Source organism: Colletotrichum acutatum, assembly GCF_030867785.1.
Source record: "Colletotrichum acutatum strain CBS 112980 chromosome Unknown BDZ83scaffold_2, whole genome shotgun sequence".
In the NCBI taxonomy this organism is placed as follows: Eukaryota; Fungi; Ascomycota; class Sordariomycetes; order Glomerellales; family Glomerellaceae; genus Colletotrichum; species Colletotrichum acutatum.
In genome coordinates, this window is record NW_026848996.1 from 331,313 (window position 1) to 348,232 (window position 16,920).

At 52.7% G+C, this 16,920-nt stretch overlaps 5 protein-coding genes across 5 annotated transcripts; 3 read left to right on the forward strand and 2 right to left on the reverse strand.

The window, feature by feature from the left end:
* Positions 1-262: 262 nt before the first annotated feature.
* On the forward strand, positions 263-7,328 carry BDZ83DRAFT_564699 (uncharacterized protein; the record flags this gene model as incomplete). The annotated part of the gene is made up of 2 exons (XM_060503673.1): positions 263-6,320; positions 6,388-7,328. The coding sequence occupies 2 exons, from the start codon at positions 263-265 to the stop codon at positions 7,326-7,328; spliced, it is 6,999 nt and encodes a 2,332-aa protein (XP_060371554.1).
* Positions 7,329-7,844: 516 nt separating this feature from the next.
* On the forward strand, positions 7,845-9,784 carry BDZ83DRAFT_714965 (cytochrome P450; the record flags this gene model as incomplete). Its single annotated transcript, XM_060511693.1, has 7 exons — positions 7,845-8,165; positions 8,243-8,605; positions 8,676-8,884; positions 8,959-9,283; positions 9,360-9,479; positions 9,542-9,631; positions 9,689-9,784. The coding sequence occupies 7 exons, from the start codon at positions 7,845-7,847 to the stop codon at positions 9,782-9,784; spliced, it is 1,524 nt and encodes a 507-aa protein (XP_060371555.1).
* A 122-nt stretch (positions 9,785-9,906) lies between these two features.
* On the forward strand, positions 9,907-11,875 carry BDZ83DRAFT_736867 (dimethylallyl tryptophan synthase GliD1; the record flags this gene model as incomplete). The annotated part of the gene is made up of 3 exons (XM_060513009.1): positions 9,907-9,999; positions 10,533-10,673; positions 10,748-11,875. The coding sequence occupies 3 exons, from the start codon at positions 9,907-9,909 to the stop codon at positions 11,873-11,875; spliced, it is 1,362 nt and encodes a 453-aa protein (XP_060371556.1).
* On the reverse strand, positions 11,808-13,538 carry BDZ83DRAFT_597727 (uncharacterized protein). Its single transcript, XM_060506911.1, has 3 exons — positions 13,085-13,538; positions 12,717-13,026; positions 11,808-12,653 (listed from the first exon to the last, which is right to left on the reverse strand). The coding sequence occupies exons 1-3, from the start codon at positions 13,509-13,511 to the stop codon at positions 11,921-11,923; spliced, it is 1,470 nt and encodes a 489-aa protein (XP_060371557.1). The 5' UTR covers positions 13,512-13,538; the 3' UTR covers positions 11,808-11,920.
* Positions 13,539-14,056: 518 nt separating this feature from the next.
* On the reverse strand, positions 14,057-15,791 carry BDZ83DRAFT_768382 (uncharacterized protein; the record flags this gene model as incomplete). The annotated part of the gene is made up of 4 exons (XM_060515310.1): positions 15,523-15,791; positions 15,221-15,434; positions 14,769-15,160; positions 14,057-14,710 (listed from the first exon to the last, which is right to left on the reverse strand). The coding sequence occupies exons 1-4, from the start codon at positions 15,778-15,780 to the stop codon at positions 14,057-14,059; spliced, it is 1,518 nt and encodes a 505-aa protein (XP_060371558.1). The 5' UTR covers positions 15,781-15,791.
* Positions 15,792-16,920: the final 1,129 nt, after the last annotated feature.

Here is a 16,920-nt window from a genome sequence, read left to right on the forward strand (position 1 = left end):
TCCTTCTGCGGGCCTGGCACCCTTGCAACTCGGTTGAGACATTATGATTGGTTCCAGATATCTCAAGTTGTCCTGGAGGCACAATTGCACCTTCAAACTGGCGGACGACGAACTACTTCCGGATTTGGAGTTATTAGAAAATGAGTTATTTGAGATGGCCTTGCGCCCACTTTGAAGAAACCCCGGTTCTCCAAACGTCAACCGGCACCTTCAACTTTCTTTAACTCCTTTTAACAAGGAGAACTATAAATCACACCCTACAATGTCCACCATTAGCACAGACGGCCTCCTCACGGAGGACATGCCGCTGAACGCCATTGCTGTCGTCGGCGTGGGCTGCAAATTTCCCGGCGCCGACTCAGTCGAGGATTTCTGGCGCATGCTAGACGCGGGAGAGTCGAAGCTAAGCGAACCACCCAGCGGACGCTTCCCTGCCCACGAACACCAACGTGACACGGACAAGACGGTATTCTTCGGGAACTACCTCGACGACATTGCCAGCTTTGATCACCGTTTCTTCAGGAAGTCAGGCCGCGAAGCAGCGTCCTTAGACCCTCAACAACGACTCTTGCTAGAAGTCTCCTACCAAGCCCTTGAGTCGGCTGGCTTCTTCGGCCCCCGCAAGCCCGACTTGGACGTCGGCTGCTTCATCGGGGTATGCGCGTCAGACTACAATGACAACGTAGCCAGCCATCCGGCCAATGCCTTCTCTGCTCTTGGGACCCTGAGAGCTTTCGTCCCCGGCAGGATCAGCCACTTCTTCGGGTTGTCTGGGCCTTCAATTGCCCTGGACACGGCCTGCTCATCATCAGCAGTAGCCATCGACGCCGCCTGCAAAGCAATCCTGCACGGCGACTGCAAGAGCGCCATCGCCGGCGGCGTCTCCATTTTCACAAGCCCGTTCTTCTACCAGAACCTGGCTGCCGCCTCATTTCTGAGCCCCACTGGCGCGAGCAAGTCCTTTGACGCCAATGCTGACGGCTACTGCCGTGGCGAGGGAGTCGGCCTTGTCGTTTTGAAGCGACTTTCTGATGCGATTGCCGACGGCGATAATGTATTGGGCACGATACTTGCTACCGCTGTTAGGCAGAGCAGCAGCAAAGTGCCCATCACCGTTCCGTATAGCCCGTCACAGACGGAACTCTACCGCAAGCTTCTGATTACGGCTGGTATCACGGCTGAAGACGTTACCTACGTTGAAGCTCACGGTACGGGGACGCCCGTTGGCGACCCGCTCGAGTTCGGCGCCATCAAGGAGGTCTTTGCCAGCGGGGAGAGAGATGTCCCTCTTCATTTTGCGTCTGTAAAAGGAAACATAGGCCATACTGAAGGGGCTTCTGGAGTTGCTGGTCTCATCAAGACTCTTTTGATGATGCAGTATCGTGCCATTCCCAGACAGGCTCATTTTCAATCTCCCCATCCTAAGATTAGCTTGGTTCCCGGGCGAATGTCGATCCCGACAGCAACCATCCCTTGGACTGCCGACACACTCATCGCTTGCGTGAACAATTACGGGGCAGCTGGTAGTATCGCCGCCATGCTTGTCAGGGAACCGCCTTCGAAGACGACGCTGGCACGAAGTTACCAAGCCACCGCATCAAGTAATCTCGATAAACTTCCCGTAATCATTACTGCCAACAGCGTCAAGAGCCTTGGCGAGAACGCCGCAAAGCTGTTAGACTACATCTCCTCTCTTCGCAGGGGCTCGGCTTCAGAGGTCGAATCATTAGCTGATCTCGCGTTCAATTTGAGCGAGAGGCAGAATCGGACTCTCCCAAACATGCTTGCGACGACAGTTTCCAGCCTTTCAGAATTGAAAAATCAGCTTCAGATTGTGGCTTCCAATCCCGAGTCACCTCTCTGTCGGATCAACCCCAAGCCCAATCCAGTTGTCATCATCTTCGGCGGTCAGACCTCCCGCTCTGTGGGCCTCAGCAAGCACGTCTATGACAGTTCGGTACTCCTTCGCAAGTATCTTGACGAGTGCAACGATATCATCCAAGGCTTCGCACACCCAGGGATCTACCCGGGCATTTTTGCGACCCAGCCAGTTGATGACGTGGTTTCGCTGCAGACGATGCAGTTTGCCCTTCACTATGCCTGCGCTCAGTCTTGGATCGCTTGCGGTCTGCAGGTCGACTGCGTTCTAGGTCATTCATTCGGTCAGCTCGTCGCTATGGTTGTTTCGGGCGTTCTGTCTCTTGTAGACGGCCTGAAGTTGGTATACGGGCGGGCCGTTTTGATGCGCCAGAAATGGGGCTCGGAAAGGGGCTCCATGATTGCTCTTGAAGCCGACTACGCTACCACAAAGGACCTCATCTCAACAGTGCAGAGACTGGACGTCTCTTCTAACTACCGTCTCGAAATAGCTTGCTTCAACGGGCCTTCAAGTCATGTCCTCGTAGGGTCTTCTGCTGCAGTCGATGCTGCACACGTTCAATTCATGAGCAGAAGTCCTAAGGGCAGGGCCAAGGTCTTAAATGTGACGCACGGCTTCCACTCGAGGTTCAGCGACCCGATTCTTGCCGACTTGGAGAAGCTCGTTGAGGGCTTGTCTTTCAACAAGCCCAAGATTCACTTCGAAACCTGCTCGATGGGAGAGGCGTGGTTCGACATCACGGCCAAGCAAGTCGTCGATCACACTCGCTCGCCCGTCTACTTCGAAGATGCCGTAAAACGTATTGAGGCACGCCTCGGCGCATGCACTTGGCTGGAAGCTGGGTCTAATTCAGCGGTCACTAGCATCACTAAACGCGCTCTTTCTAGCAGCAACACCGATAATCACTTGTTCTGTCCTGTCAACTTGACTCGGGATGACGCGTTGAGTTCAGTAGCAGACACGACCGTCAACCTCTGGACACACGGCCACCACGTTCAATTCTGGCATTTCCACCATCTTCAGAAGCAAAGCTATTCAGCCCTGAATCTTCCTCCTTACCAATTTGAGAAGACTCGACATTGGCTGGACTTCGACCTTCAGGCAGGGGTCTCATCTGAGCTGTCCCAAGTGCCGGCGAAAGCGTCCGAGTCTCTTGTCGCTGAGCCAGAGCCTGGGCCAGTGCTCATTACGCTATCTGGTTTCCATGATGGGACATTCCGTGGCACCAGAAAGGCGACTTTCACTATCAATCCTCGTTCCGAATGTTGGAAGGTGCTCGTCAGTGGCCATGCTGTGCTGAATGAGCCACTTTGTCCAGCGACTATGTACATCGAGCTGGTCATGCAGGCCACCAAGCAGCTCGCGGCCGTTGAGAACATCGCTTGCGCGCCTTTTGCACGCGTGGATGATCTGGAGATCCCTTCGCCCCTCGGGATGGGGCAGGATAGGGTCGTTCAGCTTATTTTGAGCCCGTCGGATCAGATAGGTTACAAGTTCGACTTCGCCTTCGTCTCTCAAGAGCGTTCAGGTAGACAATCGCCAGTCTCGACCACGCATGCTACCGGAAAGTGCGAGATAGTGCCATCAAGCGATAAGAGCATCATGACTGAGCTAGAACGAACCAACAAGCTCCTTCGTCGAATGCAAAAGAACCAAGACAAGGGTCAGATGTTTACCGAGATGGCTACGCAGCCTGGCGGCGAAGCTGTCCAAGGTAAACTGGTGTACAAGATCTTTTCCCGAGTCGTTCAATACGGCGACATTTACCAAGGCGTTCGCAGAGTCGCAGGCAACAGCGACGGTGCCGTCGTTGCCGATGTCGTCTTGCCCAAGCCACAGCCGGCCTGCATACAGGATCTCGTCTCTACACCCGTGGCTATCGACAACTTTTTCCAGGTCCCCGGCTTATACGCCAACTGCCTTGCTCCTTGTCCACCAGATGATGTTCTGGTCTCTACACACGTCGACCGAGTTCAGTTGTCGCCTGATTTTGGTGAGGCACAGGCCGTAGGGAACAGCCCTGGCTGGGATGTTTTTGCGATATCCACGGCTACGAGCGACAGGGAAAGCAGCAACGACATCTTTGTCACAGACAAGATCACCGGAAAGCTCGTTTTCGTTGCTTTTGGAGCCAAGTTTAGCAGGGTGAGGATGGCATCTCTTGCCAAGATTCTGTCTCGTGCGAACCCTTCCGATAAATCTGAAGCTGTGTCAACCAAACCATCCCAACGGAGTTCGGCTACAGTTGTCAAGCCCGCCACAATTGAGGCAGCGCCTTTGAAGGCTCCGTCGCCAGCTTCCAATTCTCTCCCAAGTATCGCGGCTGCCGTCAATAGCATATTGCTATCTTCACCGCCGGTCCGCCTTGCCATTGCTAGGAGTGTGGCAGATGAGCTGCGTGATTTGCTGAGCAAGATGACAGATGTCCCGGCAGATCAATTCCATGATGACACCACGCTTGAGGAGCTGGGAATTGATTCTCTCATGGCTACGGAGATTGTGTCTGAGGTCAACGAGGTTTTCAAGATCTTGATCCCGCAGGACCAACTTCAGGACATGCAGACCTTCTCAGCTCTTTGCGCATATCTCGATGGCTATGGAGCTAAACAAGCATCTCAGAGGTTACAGGGTACCTCTCAGCTTTCGAAGTATCCCGTTGTAGCTGTTCCTTCTGCCCAATCCACGAATCCAGCGAATCGAAACATCATTTTCGACTCTGAATTTCCACCTACCACATCAGTGGTAGAGCCAAGCGGCTTACAAGAGCAAAACCAGCGCGTCGATTTGATACCGCGACTGGCAGAACTGCTAGGAAACCATCTCGAGTGCCCGGCCACTGACTTTGATCGCTTGACGAATCTTATCGATCGTGGCTTGGATTCTCTTCTCTGCATGGAACTTATGAGCGACATGGAGGAGATGTTCGGAGTTTCTATCGACGCATCCTCTTTCACAGACACCTGCACCTTCGGGGATCTCACGGACATTCTCGTCGGCGCCGCTGCACCCATTGAAAATGCGGCAACGACAGAACCCAGTACGGCTGACTCTTCCCCAACGCCGTCTTCTGGCTGCTCGACAGACGGCACCGACTCTAGCGTCATCATCGACAATATTCCTATCCCGCTCAAGACAGAGCAGCTGCTCTCATCTCCAGCCAGCCCGGTCCTGGCCGGTGCAGCTCAGGAGTTTGAGGGCATCAAAGGTGATTTTGACAAGTTCGCCGCCATGTACGGCTTCAGTGACTTCTACACCAAGGTAGCCGACAAGCAAGCAAACTTGGTTCTCGCCTACGTCGTAGAGGCCTTCTCGAACCTTGGCGTTGACCTCAGTGCACTGAGGCCCGGCGACAAAATTCCCAAGATCCCAGTGATATCAAGACATGAACGTATGCTGGGCGTTTTTCATAAAATCCTCCAACGCGGCAAGCTGGCCGACTACGATGGCAGGCAGTACGTCCGCTCGGAGACGATCGTCGACGCCACGCCCTCTAGCAGCCGTTTCAAGGACATCCTTTCGGAGTTCCCCCAGCATGCTAAGGAGCATACCCTCCTGAATATCTGTGGTTCAAAGATGGCTGCGATTCTGAGTGGCAAGATGGATCCGCTATCGATTCTGTTCGGCACTAAGGCGAACCGCAGCGTGCTTGACGACGTGTACGCGACGGCCCCCATGTTCATCATCAATTCCCAGCTTCTCACATCCTTCCTCGAGAGGGCGTTGTCCAATTCCACCCCTGGACCTGACGGGAAGTATCGCATTGTTGAATTGGGAGCGGGCACAGGCGCAACAACGCGATGGGTAGTGGACAGACTTGTGCAGAAGGGAGTACCTATCGAGTACACCTTCACCGACATCTCTTCCGCATTAGTGTCTGGGGCCAAGCGCAAGTTTGCCGGGCTCGATTGTATGAAGTATGGCACTATCGACATCGAGAAGCCGCCCGCGACACAGCATCTTGGGCAGTACGACATCGTCCTAGCCACGAACTGCATCCACGCCACTACCAACCTACACAACTCTCTGACCAACATCAACAAGCTCCTACGGCCTCATGGCTTCGTGTCACTCGTTGAACTCACGACGCGAAACTACTGGCTGGACATGGTGTTCGGTCTCCTGGATGGTTGGTGGCTGTACGACGACGGCCGCCCCTACGTACTCGCGACCCCAGAATTCTGGGACGACACAATGAGGCAGGTCGGATTCCAACACGTCTCGTGGACGGGCAGCCACAAAAGCGAGTCTGAGGTCTGCAGGGTCATCACCGGTTTCAAGCAGCCTGTCCAAGATGCATCTCAACACCGCAGCATACCTCAGGAGAAGGCTGGCGGCATTGAAACAGTCGTCTTCACGCACACAGACAAGCAACTTCCGCTCCGAGCAGACATTCACTACCCTTCATCATCTCAGGCGTCAGCGCATATGCATTGGGTTACCGGTATGGTTTAAATCAAGAAGCTCGCATTTTGTACATAGACACCGGAGCTGACGATGCTCCGCTACAGGTCTGATAGTTCACGGAGGAGGGCATGTGATGCTGTCACGTCAGGACGTCCGGCTGCGTCAAATCCAACTTCTTTTAGACAACGGTGTCTTGCCCGTGAGCGTGGATTACAGGCTTTGCCCGGAGACGACCATTCTCAATGGGCCGCTTGTTGATGTTGCCACAGCATATGCTTGGGCAAGAAACACCCTGCCAGACCTGAAGCTAACTCAAACGAAAACTAACAACCTTCTCGATCGCAACCGAGCTGTGGTTATCGGCTGGTCGACCGGGGGCACCTTGGCCATGTCCTTGGCCTGGACCTCCGTACCGCGTGGCATCCCAGCTCCTGACGCGATCCTTGCCTTCTATTGCCCGACTGATTATGAGGACGAATTCTGGCGGAAGCCAAATGTCCCAGACCACTCGAGTGGGTTCTCAAACGAGACCTACAATGTCATTGACGGGGTCTCTCCTGCCCCCATCACCGGATACAACGTGCCTCCAAAGATGATGGCAGCAGCGGGCTGGATAGCACCAAAAGACCCCCGCAGCCGTGTCGTGCTGCACATGAACTGGCACGGACAAACACTACCCGTCCTCTTCCGTGGCTTGCCTTCGGTCTCGGACGTGCCATCACACACGGCGACCGCATATAACAAGCTGGAGCAACCCGCATTGGATGAGGTAGTGCGGGCAAGCCCTTATGCCCAGATTGTCAAGGGCAACTACAAGTCACCGACGCACATTGTTTTCGGCACTGGAGATGATCTGATTCCATGGGAGCAGGCCCAGCGTACAGTTGATGCGATGAGAGATGCGGGCATTCAGTCGGGGCTTACTCTTGCCCCTGGTCAACCTCATCTCTTTGATCTCTTTCGGGACCCCGATGGGAGTCGGTGGGGTTATGTGATGGAGGGCTACAAGTTTTTGCTTGGGAGAATTGGGAGAGATACTAAGTGAGACTATACGAAAAAGAAAGCTTCTCAGCTTTGGCGTGAATCTTTATTCAATGGTAATACCAGCAAGAAAACTTTCTCAACCGTATTTTCACAAACAATCAATTTGCTGCAAGTTCGCTTCAGACATGCTCAGAAATAAGCAATAACCCTTGAAGCAGGATGCTGAGAGCAGAGGTCTCTGCCTCCCCGCCCCTATCTTGCTGTCCACAGCCTGGAAGGAAAAATGGCACATCTCTCCTTCTGGTGTCGGATCTCAGGAAGGTGATGCCTGACACACCTTGTCTCTCGTCAGGCACATCCAAGCCAGACTAGTCGGACCCGAGTTGTTCGATGAGGTGGCTAGGGTAGGCGCAGTCGATAACCCGAGTGATGCAATCTGCGCCTGGCATCTAGCTACCACATTTAAGTCTCCATCGTGCAGGAATTGGCCACCAGTATCATAGGTCGCGAGGGCGAAAAGGGATACCAAGCTGGCAGTCATCAGCCATTCATTCACACATCCATTACCACCGCCACAATGATTGCAGAAGGACTCTTTGAGCAATTCGATGACAGAGCCTGTCGTATGCTTGGGATCCTGGTGGTCATAGGCATATTCATCTTTGTTCTGGACAATGCGCGTTCGTACGTCCGGTTGAGACACATCCCAGGACCACCTACGGCAGCTCTCACAAACTTTATCCGTCGATCGTGGGTAAACACTGGCAACGCCCACGAAATACACACCAATTTGCACAGCAAATATGGTACCGTTGTGCGGTTTGGTCCCAATGCCGTCATGGTCTCCCAGCCCGATGCGATTGAGAAGATCTACGGTTTCAAGAGAAGATTTGAAAAGGTACGCGACGTTAGCATCGGAAACCGACGTCCTGTGGAAGTCTCTCCATATCGTTGCAACACTAATTTCTGGTACAGTCCGAGTTCTACGACTCGATTATGCCGAGGATTAAGGGTGGCAAGATTCCAGATGTCTTCGCTACTCGCGACGAGAATATACATAGGCGAATGAGGCGTCCCGTCGCCAATCTTTACTCGCTTACAAACCTGATGTCGTTTGAGCCTGTCGTGAACTCTACTTTGCAACACCTATTCGAGCGACTAGACGAGCTGTTTCTAGACAAGAAAGTTGATGTAGACCTGTTCAAGTGGATGCAATATTTCATGTTCGACGTCCTTGGAGAAGTCACATTTTCAAAGGAACTAGGATGCCTCGATAAAGGTGGCGATGTTGAAGACGTCATTGAGAATAACTGGCGCTATTTCAACATGATTGCTGCGGTATGTGAGAGTTCACGATCCTTAACATGATTCTTATGGGATGCTATGCTAACCATTTTGCATACAACAGAATACGCAGATGCCTTGGCTTGACTACTTGTGGAGAGACAATCCTCTGATTCCCGTCTCGGCGAAAAGAAACCCGCTCGTAGAGTTCGGTGCTGCTAGAATCAGGGAGCGAATGAGTCTGATCGAGAGCGGCAAAGGCGACCTCGGCCAAAAAGACTTCCTTTCCAGCTTCATCTCTGAGAATGCCAAAGACCACACTCTACCAGCAATGTATGTGCCTACATGTAGCATCTTGAGCCTCGCACGTGGCAATGAAAAATCTGGACTGACGCACCTCGAAATAGGTTCCTCCCCACCTGGGTCAATTCCAATATCGTGGCAGGTGCAGACACGACAAGCATTCTATCTGGCGCTTTAATATACCATCTCCTCAAAAACCCAGCGTCGCTCGCAAAGCTTCAAAAGGAAATCGACGATGCCACCGCCGCGGGGCAACTCTCCAAATTCGCGACTTGGAAAGAATCCAAATCCCTTACTTACTTTGACGCCTGCGTGAAAGAGGCCACGAGGATGCACCCACCATTTGCCCTCCCGTTCGAGCGTGTGGTTCCTGATTGTGGACTGGAGATCGACGGGTACCATATTCCCTCGGGAACACGAATCGGAATTGTAAGGCGACTGTTTCTGATTTTATGGCCAAGTTTGAAAGATATTTTGATGCTGACAACTCACTCCTCCTGCTCAGAACCCGTGGTCGCTGCATCGCGAAGTATCACTATATGGTGCCGAACCGGACTTCTGGCGACCTGAGAGATGGCTGTGTGATGAAGAGAAGCACGCCGCTATGTACAATACACTTCTGACTGTAAGTGCGACGAACAAGGAAGATTTCAACCGGAATCTCGTTAACATCACTGGCTTCACAAGTTTGGCGCCGGCCACCGAAGCTGCCTCGGAAAACACCTCGCCTACTTTGAGATCTACAAGCTCATCCCCTCGTTGTTGCAGCGCTACAATGTGAGTAACCTAACACTTTTAATTGATTGATGGAGATTAAGTGACAACCCGCCCTAGATGCAATTGGTAAACCAAGATGAGGAGTGGACTATTGAGAACAAGTGGCTTGCCAAGCCTTCGGGATTCCGTGTGAAGCTTTCGACTCGTAACTAGGGACATGCGAATAGTTTACGAGAATTTTGTAGAGATTATCTTTCATGTGAGATTATTCATTCAAGTACAACGGATCGCCTGCGCAGAATTTCGTCCAATTCCGTACACAGTGTCGCCAAAACATGACTTACTATTTACGAAAGCCGTTTCCCAACCTATCCACTTGGAAGTGGTCTGAACTGGAGAATCGTTCTCTACATCACGTGATACATAAAGTAAGTAGAGAAGAAATCTTCCATAGACTTGAAATTGCAGCTCATCTCATCGTACATCATCCATCGCTCATGAAACAGCTGTGTAAATAAGGCGGTGCAGACTGTCGGGTCCGGGGCCGAGTTGACTCGGACCAAGCCCGCAGTGTATATGTATGGGTGTCGGTTGGCTTACACAGTATGTGGAGGTAGGCAAGCCTCGCATCTTACTTGACATGTTCCAACACTAGCTGGGGGCACTTGTCTCAGAGCAACTCCTCTTGCTCATCATTGGCCTGAGATGGTTCTTATAGCTAACTCGGGTCCCGTCAACCTAATTACACCGGGCGCAAACCGGCCATCATCTCATCTTCACCACCATATATTGCCCTGAAAGAGATGCTCACAGCAGTGGTTTTCGTGCCTTTCTGAATTAAGCAATTACTCATTTAGTCTGTGTTCATCTATCCTAGCTCAAAATGCCTGGACTTACAACTCAAACCCTGGTCCAATCTGGAAAGCCAGAGAAGCCACTCGTGGTTTGGCAGTCACTCAAGAAATGTCTCCCGCCAGCAGAAAACAAGGACATTGAATTTTGGTGGAATCTCACTGGGTATCACCTCGCGGTCATGATCGACGCGGCAGGTTACTCCACTCAGCTACAATACGAAACCCTTCTTTTTCACTACCACTGCATTGTAAGCAGCTTGCTTGATGCTCTTTCGCATCTTTTGTTACAGGTTGGACACTAACTCAGTGTGCACCTATTAAGGTCCCTAGGCTGGGCCCAGCGCCTCACCCTGATGGCACTGCAATTTTCAAGTCTCTTGTCGCCTATGATGGCTCGCCCTTTGAGTACTCGTGGAAATGGAACACCACGTCTGGTGAACCCGACATCCGCTACTCTTGGGAGGCGATTGACGGCTCCTCAGGAACTGTTGCCGACCCCCTAAATCATGATCCCACGCTCGACTACATGGAGAAAGTGCCAAGCGCTCTCCAGGGCGTCGACTTCTCGTGGTACCGCCACTTCCTGGCAGAGTTGTACAACCCAGACAGGTCCGTCTACGCTAAAGAGCTGGAGGACGGAGAGCCGCCAGCGACGACCCTGATGCACGCTGTCGAGTACAATAAGAAAGCCAGCTTCGGGCTCAAGTCGTACTTCCTCCCGCGGAAGCTCTTTCAGGGCGGAGACCCCGCGACGCTAGGGGAATGGGACGCTGCCATCAAAAAGCTGAATCCGGATGGCAAGCACCCCGGCAGAGACGCCCTGATGCACTTCCTGGCCAACAGCCCCGAAGGCCGCCTCATGAAACCCAACGTCATGGGCATGGACAACGTGACGCCGTCCAAGTCGCGCCTCAAGATGTACTTCACCTCGCGCCACACCTGCTTCAAATCGGTCCGGGAGGTCATCACTATGGGCGGGCTCCGTGACGTCTCCGAGGCCAGCCTGCAGGACCTGCGCTCCCTCATCCTCGCCATCCTCGGCCTGCCCGAAGACTACCCCGAGGACGTCGAGTTCGCTCCGGCGTCCGCGAGCGGCGACAACAAGTGGGATGACTTCGATGCGCTGTGTGAGGGCTTCACGTATTTCTTCGACATTGCGCCCTCGAGCGGCACGCCCGATGTTAAGTTCTACCTGCCCACACGTAAATACGGGCCCGACGATTTGACGATTGCGAGGAACCTGGTCGCGTGGCTTCGGGAGCGCGGCCGTGGCACCTACTGCAATGAGTATCTCGCCATGCTGGAGAAGCTCGCCATCCACCGCGGGCTGGAGAACGGTAAGGGCATGCATGCGTACATCAGCTACCAGTGCACCGAGAAGGGTGAGCCGGATATCAAGTCTTATATTTCTCCCGAGTTGTACCATAAAGCGCGGTATCTCTCCGCCTAGGAATCTTCAGCTAGGTTCCGAATAACGAATAACTACATGTAGTTTTCAAAGCCCGCGTTGAGTCGATTCTTCGGGTGGTGAAATAGCGTTGCCACAATCCTCCAACTTCACACGATGAACTTCCTCCCATACACACCGCGCGGGGGCATCATGCAGCGTGTATATCCACGGAAACCCACTGAGATGGTGATGAACGGTTGCCCAGTCACGCAGGTCTGCACGATCGCAAGTCTCCGCGATGGCAAATAACAGCCAGCTGTGGTCATTAACTTTCAGGACTGAGATACCGCTCATAAAAAGAATCCACAATAGCAGTGAAACATCACCGGCTCGCACTTCTGCTTGCGTCGAATGGAGCTCTCGAACAGCTTCAACTAGACGAGTGCATAGAAGTGACGAACTAAAGTTATCACTGCAGTAGTTGGGAAGCAGGCCGGTCATAAATGCCAGCATGGCGAGACGGGCTGCGTCGTCATAGAGACCTTCCGAAGCAAGTAGAGGTTGACTGAAGGGTTCACCTTCCAAGAGACGGTAAAGGAGTGATATGAGCGTTTCTGTGTAGTCTAGAGGGTTGAGCTTAGATCGTCCGTTCTTCACCCTGTCATTGAGGATGCCAGCGAAAACGATGAGATCTAGCATGATGCGGGGCAACCCGGGAGTACAGGCAGAAAGCTGTTCTTTGACGGTGGTAGAGTCGCACAAGACAGTTGTTACGGGGACGTCTCGACTATCAAAAATCGTGGGTGACCCATTTTGCATAGCCAATTCAATATCGAGCCTGCTGTTGGTGAGCTTTCTATGCTTCGGAGATTGAGTGTCAGAATGGGAAGAGGTTGCATACCTGAGTGGCTTGAGGGCTAAGGGGCGGTTCTCCTTCATCAATCTGGCGATACCCCCGCGCAACTCAATCATGAGATGGAGCCCTTTCAGGTGTACGAGACCGGTGGAGTGTTGCTGGTGTATCTGCTGGTAGATGGCGAGGGTGACGACGGCAGCAATGGCGCTATCCGATATGGCATGGGGGCCTGAAAGCTTGAGATTGACCAACGAATAAGCCTGACATATGTGATGCAAAGTCTTCGACGACGTGGTAGGTTTTCTCTCAAAGAAGTCAACGTAGGATGCCGACACGGCCAAGGTCGAATGAAAGTCTAGGGCGACGAGGTGAGTTTAACGTAAAATGGGAATCAGCCTGCATGAATTACTCACATGCTTCATCTACCAGTATGCAGTTGACCCAGATCGATTTCAAAATGTCGAACTTATAGCAGAATTGAGGAGGAAACAGCGTGTCACTGATGTCAAGGAACCCTGGAGGAAGCAAGCAAGTTAGAGAAGCTTCGGGATAGAGGCTAGGGTGGCGGTAGGGGCTTGGGTGAGCCATACACCGATGCATGAGCCTAGTGGAGTCAGGATCGAGCTCTTGCGGGAATGATGTTAGACAGAAGTCATTCCAGAAGACCCGTCGCGGTATCTTCAGCTGACGCTTGATGGGAACATTGTTTGTCTGTTTTCTCGTCGAGGGCCGTGGTCTGCCGGCATTCTTGCCCCTCATAACATGAGAACGAAGGGCACGACGATCCGACTTGCCTATCCCGGCCGCATTCTGTTCGATGAACACCAGCGCAGGGCTCATCGTGGTCGCTCAAACGGTCTGGTCGATGTCGGTAGTGAAGATTACGGGTAGGCGGGGTACTCTCCCTTGGCAATCTATGAGCTCAGCTGTTGCCTGTCTCTAACGGGAGGGGCTATTTTTAGACCACGCTAACCTGATGCCGGATTTCCTACATATTAATCCGACCTTGCTTCAATCATGCAGGTAGAAACCTCCAGTCTCGATACATTTCATGGTGATACCAGTATAAGCCTGTAGGCTTTTTCAACTGAACTCACTCATACATTTAAACCTATCCAGTGTTTAAGATCGATGCTATACTAACAATAGGTGCTAGCAGGACGCTGTTTAGGAGGGAGGTGTTAGGGTGAGTTTAGAAGAGATACTCAGATAATGCTTCATTCATGTTACGTGGCCATTTGTTACTTCGAGGTGGTTTTGATAACTTTTGATGTAACTCTATTACTACCATTATAGCAGTCTTCAATACAATAGAAATCGCAACAAATGAAAAAAACTACACCTCCGTCAAGAAAATTCTTAAAGATTGATAGACGATGGCCACTCTAGCTCCAGCCCGCGGCGTTGGGAGGAATCGGATGGTATCCATTGAAAAAGCCACGAGGGTCGAACTTGTTCTTCAAGCTCGTCAAACGCTCATGGCGCCACTCGTCGTACCCGTACAGAGCCGACAGGGGCTCGTCCTCGTTGGCATAGTTTTGGTAGACATAGAGCTTGTCATAGCCGGAAGAGCTAGGCTCGGCAAACTTATCGCGCCACTCCGCGAAAAAATTGTTCACAGCGTCGGCAACAGAGTCGTCCGTATACGAGCCGATGGACTCAATCACGTTCTCAAAGTGATCGCGATGGGGGAAAGCTGAGTAGTCGTCGGCAAGCGCCTTGACTCCCTGCACGGGGAAGGTCTCGATCATCATGGCCGAGCCGGCAGCGAGAGGGTTTGCTACCAGGAACGTCTCGAATGCGTCGGTGAAGTTGACCCAGGTGGCCGGGTTGAGGATCTTGGTGTTGAGGGCGCGCAGGTTGTATCGCGGTCCAGTCGCGCAGGATTGCGGGATGAGACCGTGGACCGTCTTCGTGGCCAGCTCTTCCCAGCCCAGCATGTTCTCTTGGAGATCGACGCTGAACGAAGAGAAGCGGTCGGTATACTTTCTGCCCTCTTCCTCCGGTCCAGAGTAGACCAGGTTGACGATGACGGTGATCTATAGAAAGGTTAGCATGGGCCATAGCAGTGAGCTTGACAATGGCGCGCCGACGTACCTGAGACGTTGTAGCATCCAAGGCGAAGAACATGAGGACGGCCAGCTTCTCATCCAGACCTTCCGCAGTCAGCTCATTCGTAATCTCCATTACCCGTTGCACGGAGTCTTTGGTAAAGACGAGGTCCGCACTGTAGTGCTTTCCTCCGTTCGTCGCCGGCCAGGTCTCGTACGTCGACTCGATAACGATGCCGTAGTTTTGGCCAGACCCCCTGATGCCCCAGAAAAGATCAGAGTTGACGTTATTGGAAGCCTCGATGATGGTGCCGTTCCACAGGGCCAAGCGGACCTTGCGGAGGGCATCGCTGGTCAAGCCGTGCAGGCCCTGAAGACGTCCGAGGCCACCGCCCAACATGGCGCCTGTTGAACCCACACATGGACATGATCCCACAGCTGATATCCCTCGAGTTAGAAAATAAAGTGCATATCATTCTCATTTTTGGTGGATCTTACTCAGTTCTCGCCCGGCGGCCGCTACAGTATCGATGAGGTTATTGAAACGGACACCAGTCCCCACAACAGCTGTGTTGTCGTCTTGCAACTTGACGTAGTTGAAGTTCTCCAAGTTGATTAAAACGGCGTCCTGGATGGTGTGAAGAGACGGGGCATATCCATGACCTCCAGATTTGGCCAACCAGGTCATGTTGTTACCGGACATGTACTCAAGCTACGTGCACGGAACTGTATCAGTCAAAGATTCTTGCTGTCCGAGATCTTCCCAGCCTTATGGAGCAACTTTATGTGTGATAACTTACAGCAAGGGAGAGCTGCTCCTCAGTTTCGGGGAGGAAAACCTCATCAAAGGTTGGGGCCTTGTATGACGACCAACGCGTCGTTTTTTCGCCGAAGCTAGCCCAGGACTTGCCGTGCACTAGACTAGAAACTTCCGTCGGCCATACGACTTGAGACTCGTTGCGAGGATACAATATTGAGGAAGTCAGGGGCGTGCTTGATGCCGTCTGGATGATGGCCAGAAGCGCCGGCAGGGCTTGAACAATCGCGTGGCGGGCCATTTCTGCTGCTATGGGAAAGAATGCGCACGAGAGACTTGCTGCTGTTCAGGATATTTGGATAAGACATCAGAAAGATATCATGTCAAAACGAGGCCCTTGAACTTTATATTCTTCTCACTCGTAACAGTTCACGATGATGGCTTGCTGTGCCTCAGCCATCAGGCCCCCAATCATCAAAAATGAAGCCATTGTAGGGCCATCGTGGAAAGACGGTTTCGTTCCTAGTATGGGGCGCAGCGCTTTCCAGCGACGCCAGGCTCTTCTGTGTGCCCCGAAGTGGTGATAGTTTGGATGAGAACATCGTAGGATTATTCAGTCAGGGCTCAGCTGATACCCTTCTCAACCTGATTGGGGATGGTTCTTGATTTGGTGGTCTCCGTAAGCTGAATATGAGCGCCCGATCTCAATTCGGAAGCCGTATCTGGCGAGATGTAATTTATTTTGGTTGGATCAAGGCCCGGAGGCGCAATCCATGGGCATTGTGTACGTCCCTGAGGGATCACTAGTTCGAAGGCAGCCGCATTCAACGATCCTTCTGTCCCGATAAGCGATCATACTAAGACCAGATGAAGCTTGTAGCACAGGGCTGTGAATATTTGAGCGCTTAAGATGAAGCCGTGACAGCCGCTCGGGACTGATGGGCCAGTCGCATGAACCAGAGACCTTCTCCGAGGGGGTGCCTGCCTAGAGCGGGTAGTCCTCGTATGAGACTGATCGGAACGAGCGGGAACTTCAGTTGATTCTGCAAGGGCAACGTAGTCGTCCTTGATGTTCCTGACGACGAGGGGTGGCAGACATGGGCGTTCGTCCCAAGATCCTCACACCCCCCCCCCTGGTCTGCCCGAAGTAGTGAATCGCTTCGCTTTGCCTTTGAAATTTGGGACCAGTCTGGAACAAGAGCGGAAAACGAGATAACAATAGCATCACTTAGGCCTGACTCGAGGTCCTTCAAGATGGCTTGCTCGGCTTCTTGGTCGTTGACTCGGGTCCGCAGGGCTGACAACTCGGGCCCAGGGCCCACAAATCGAACTCAGGTCTCGGCCCGCAGGGCACTAGTCTCCGGCAGAATATACTCCGTACTAGACCGGAAGCCGTCGAGTGCCTAGTCGGAAGGCAAGTGCAGCCTAATTTCCGCAATCA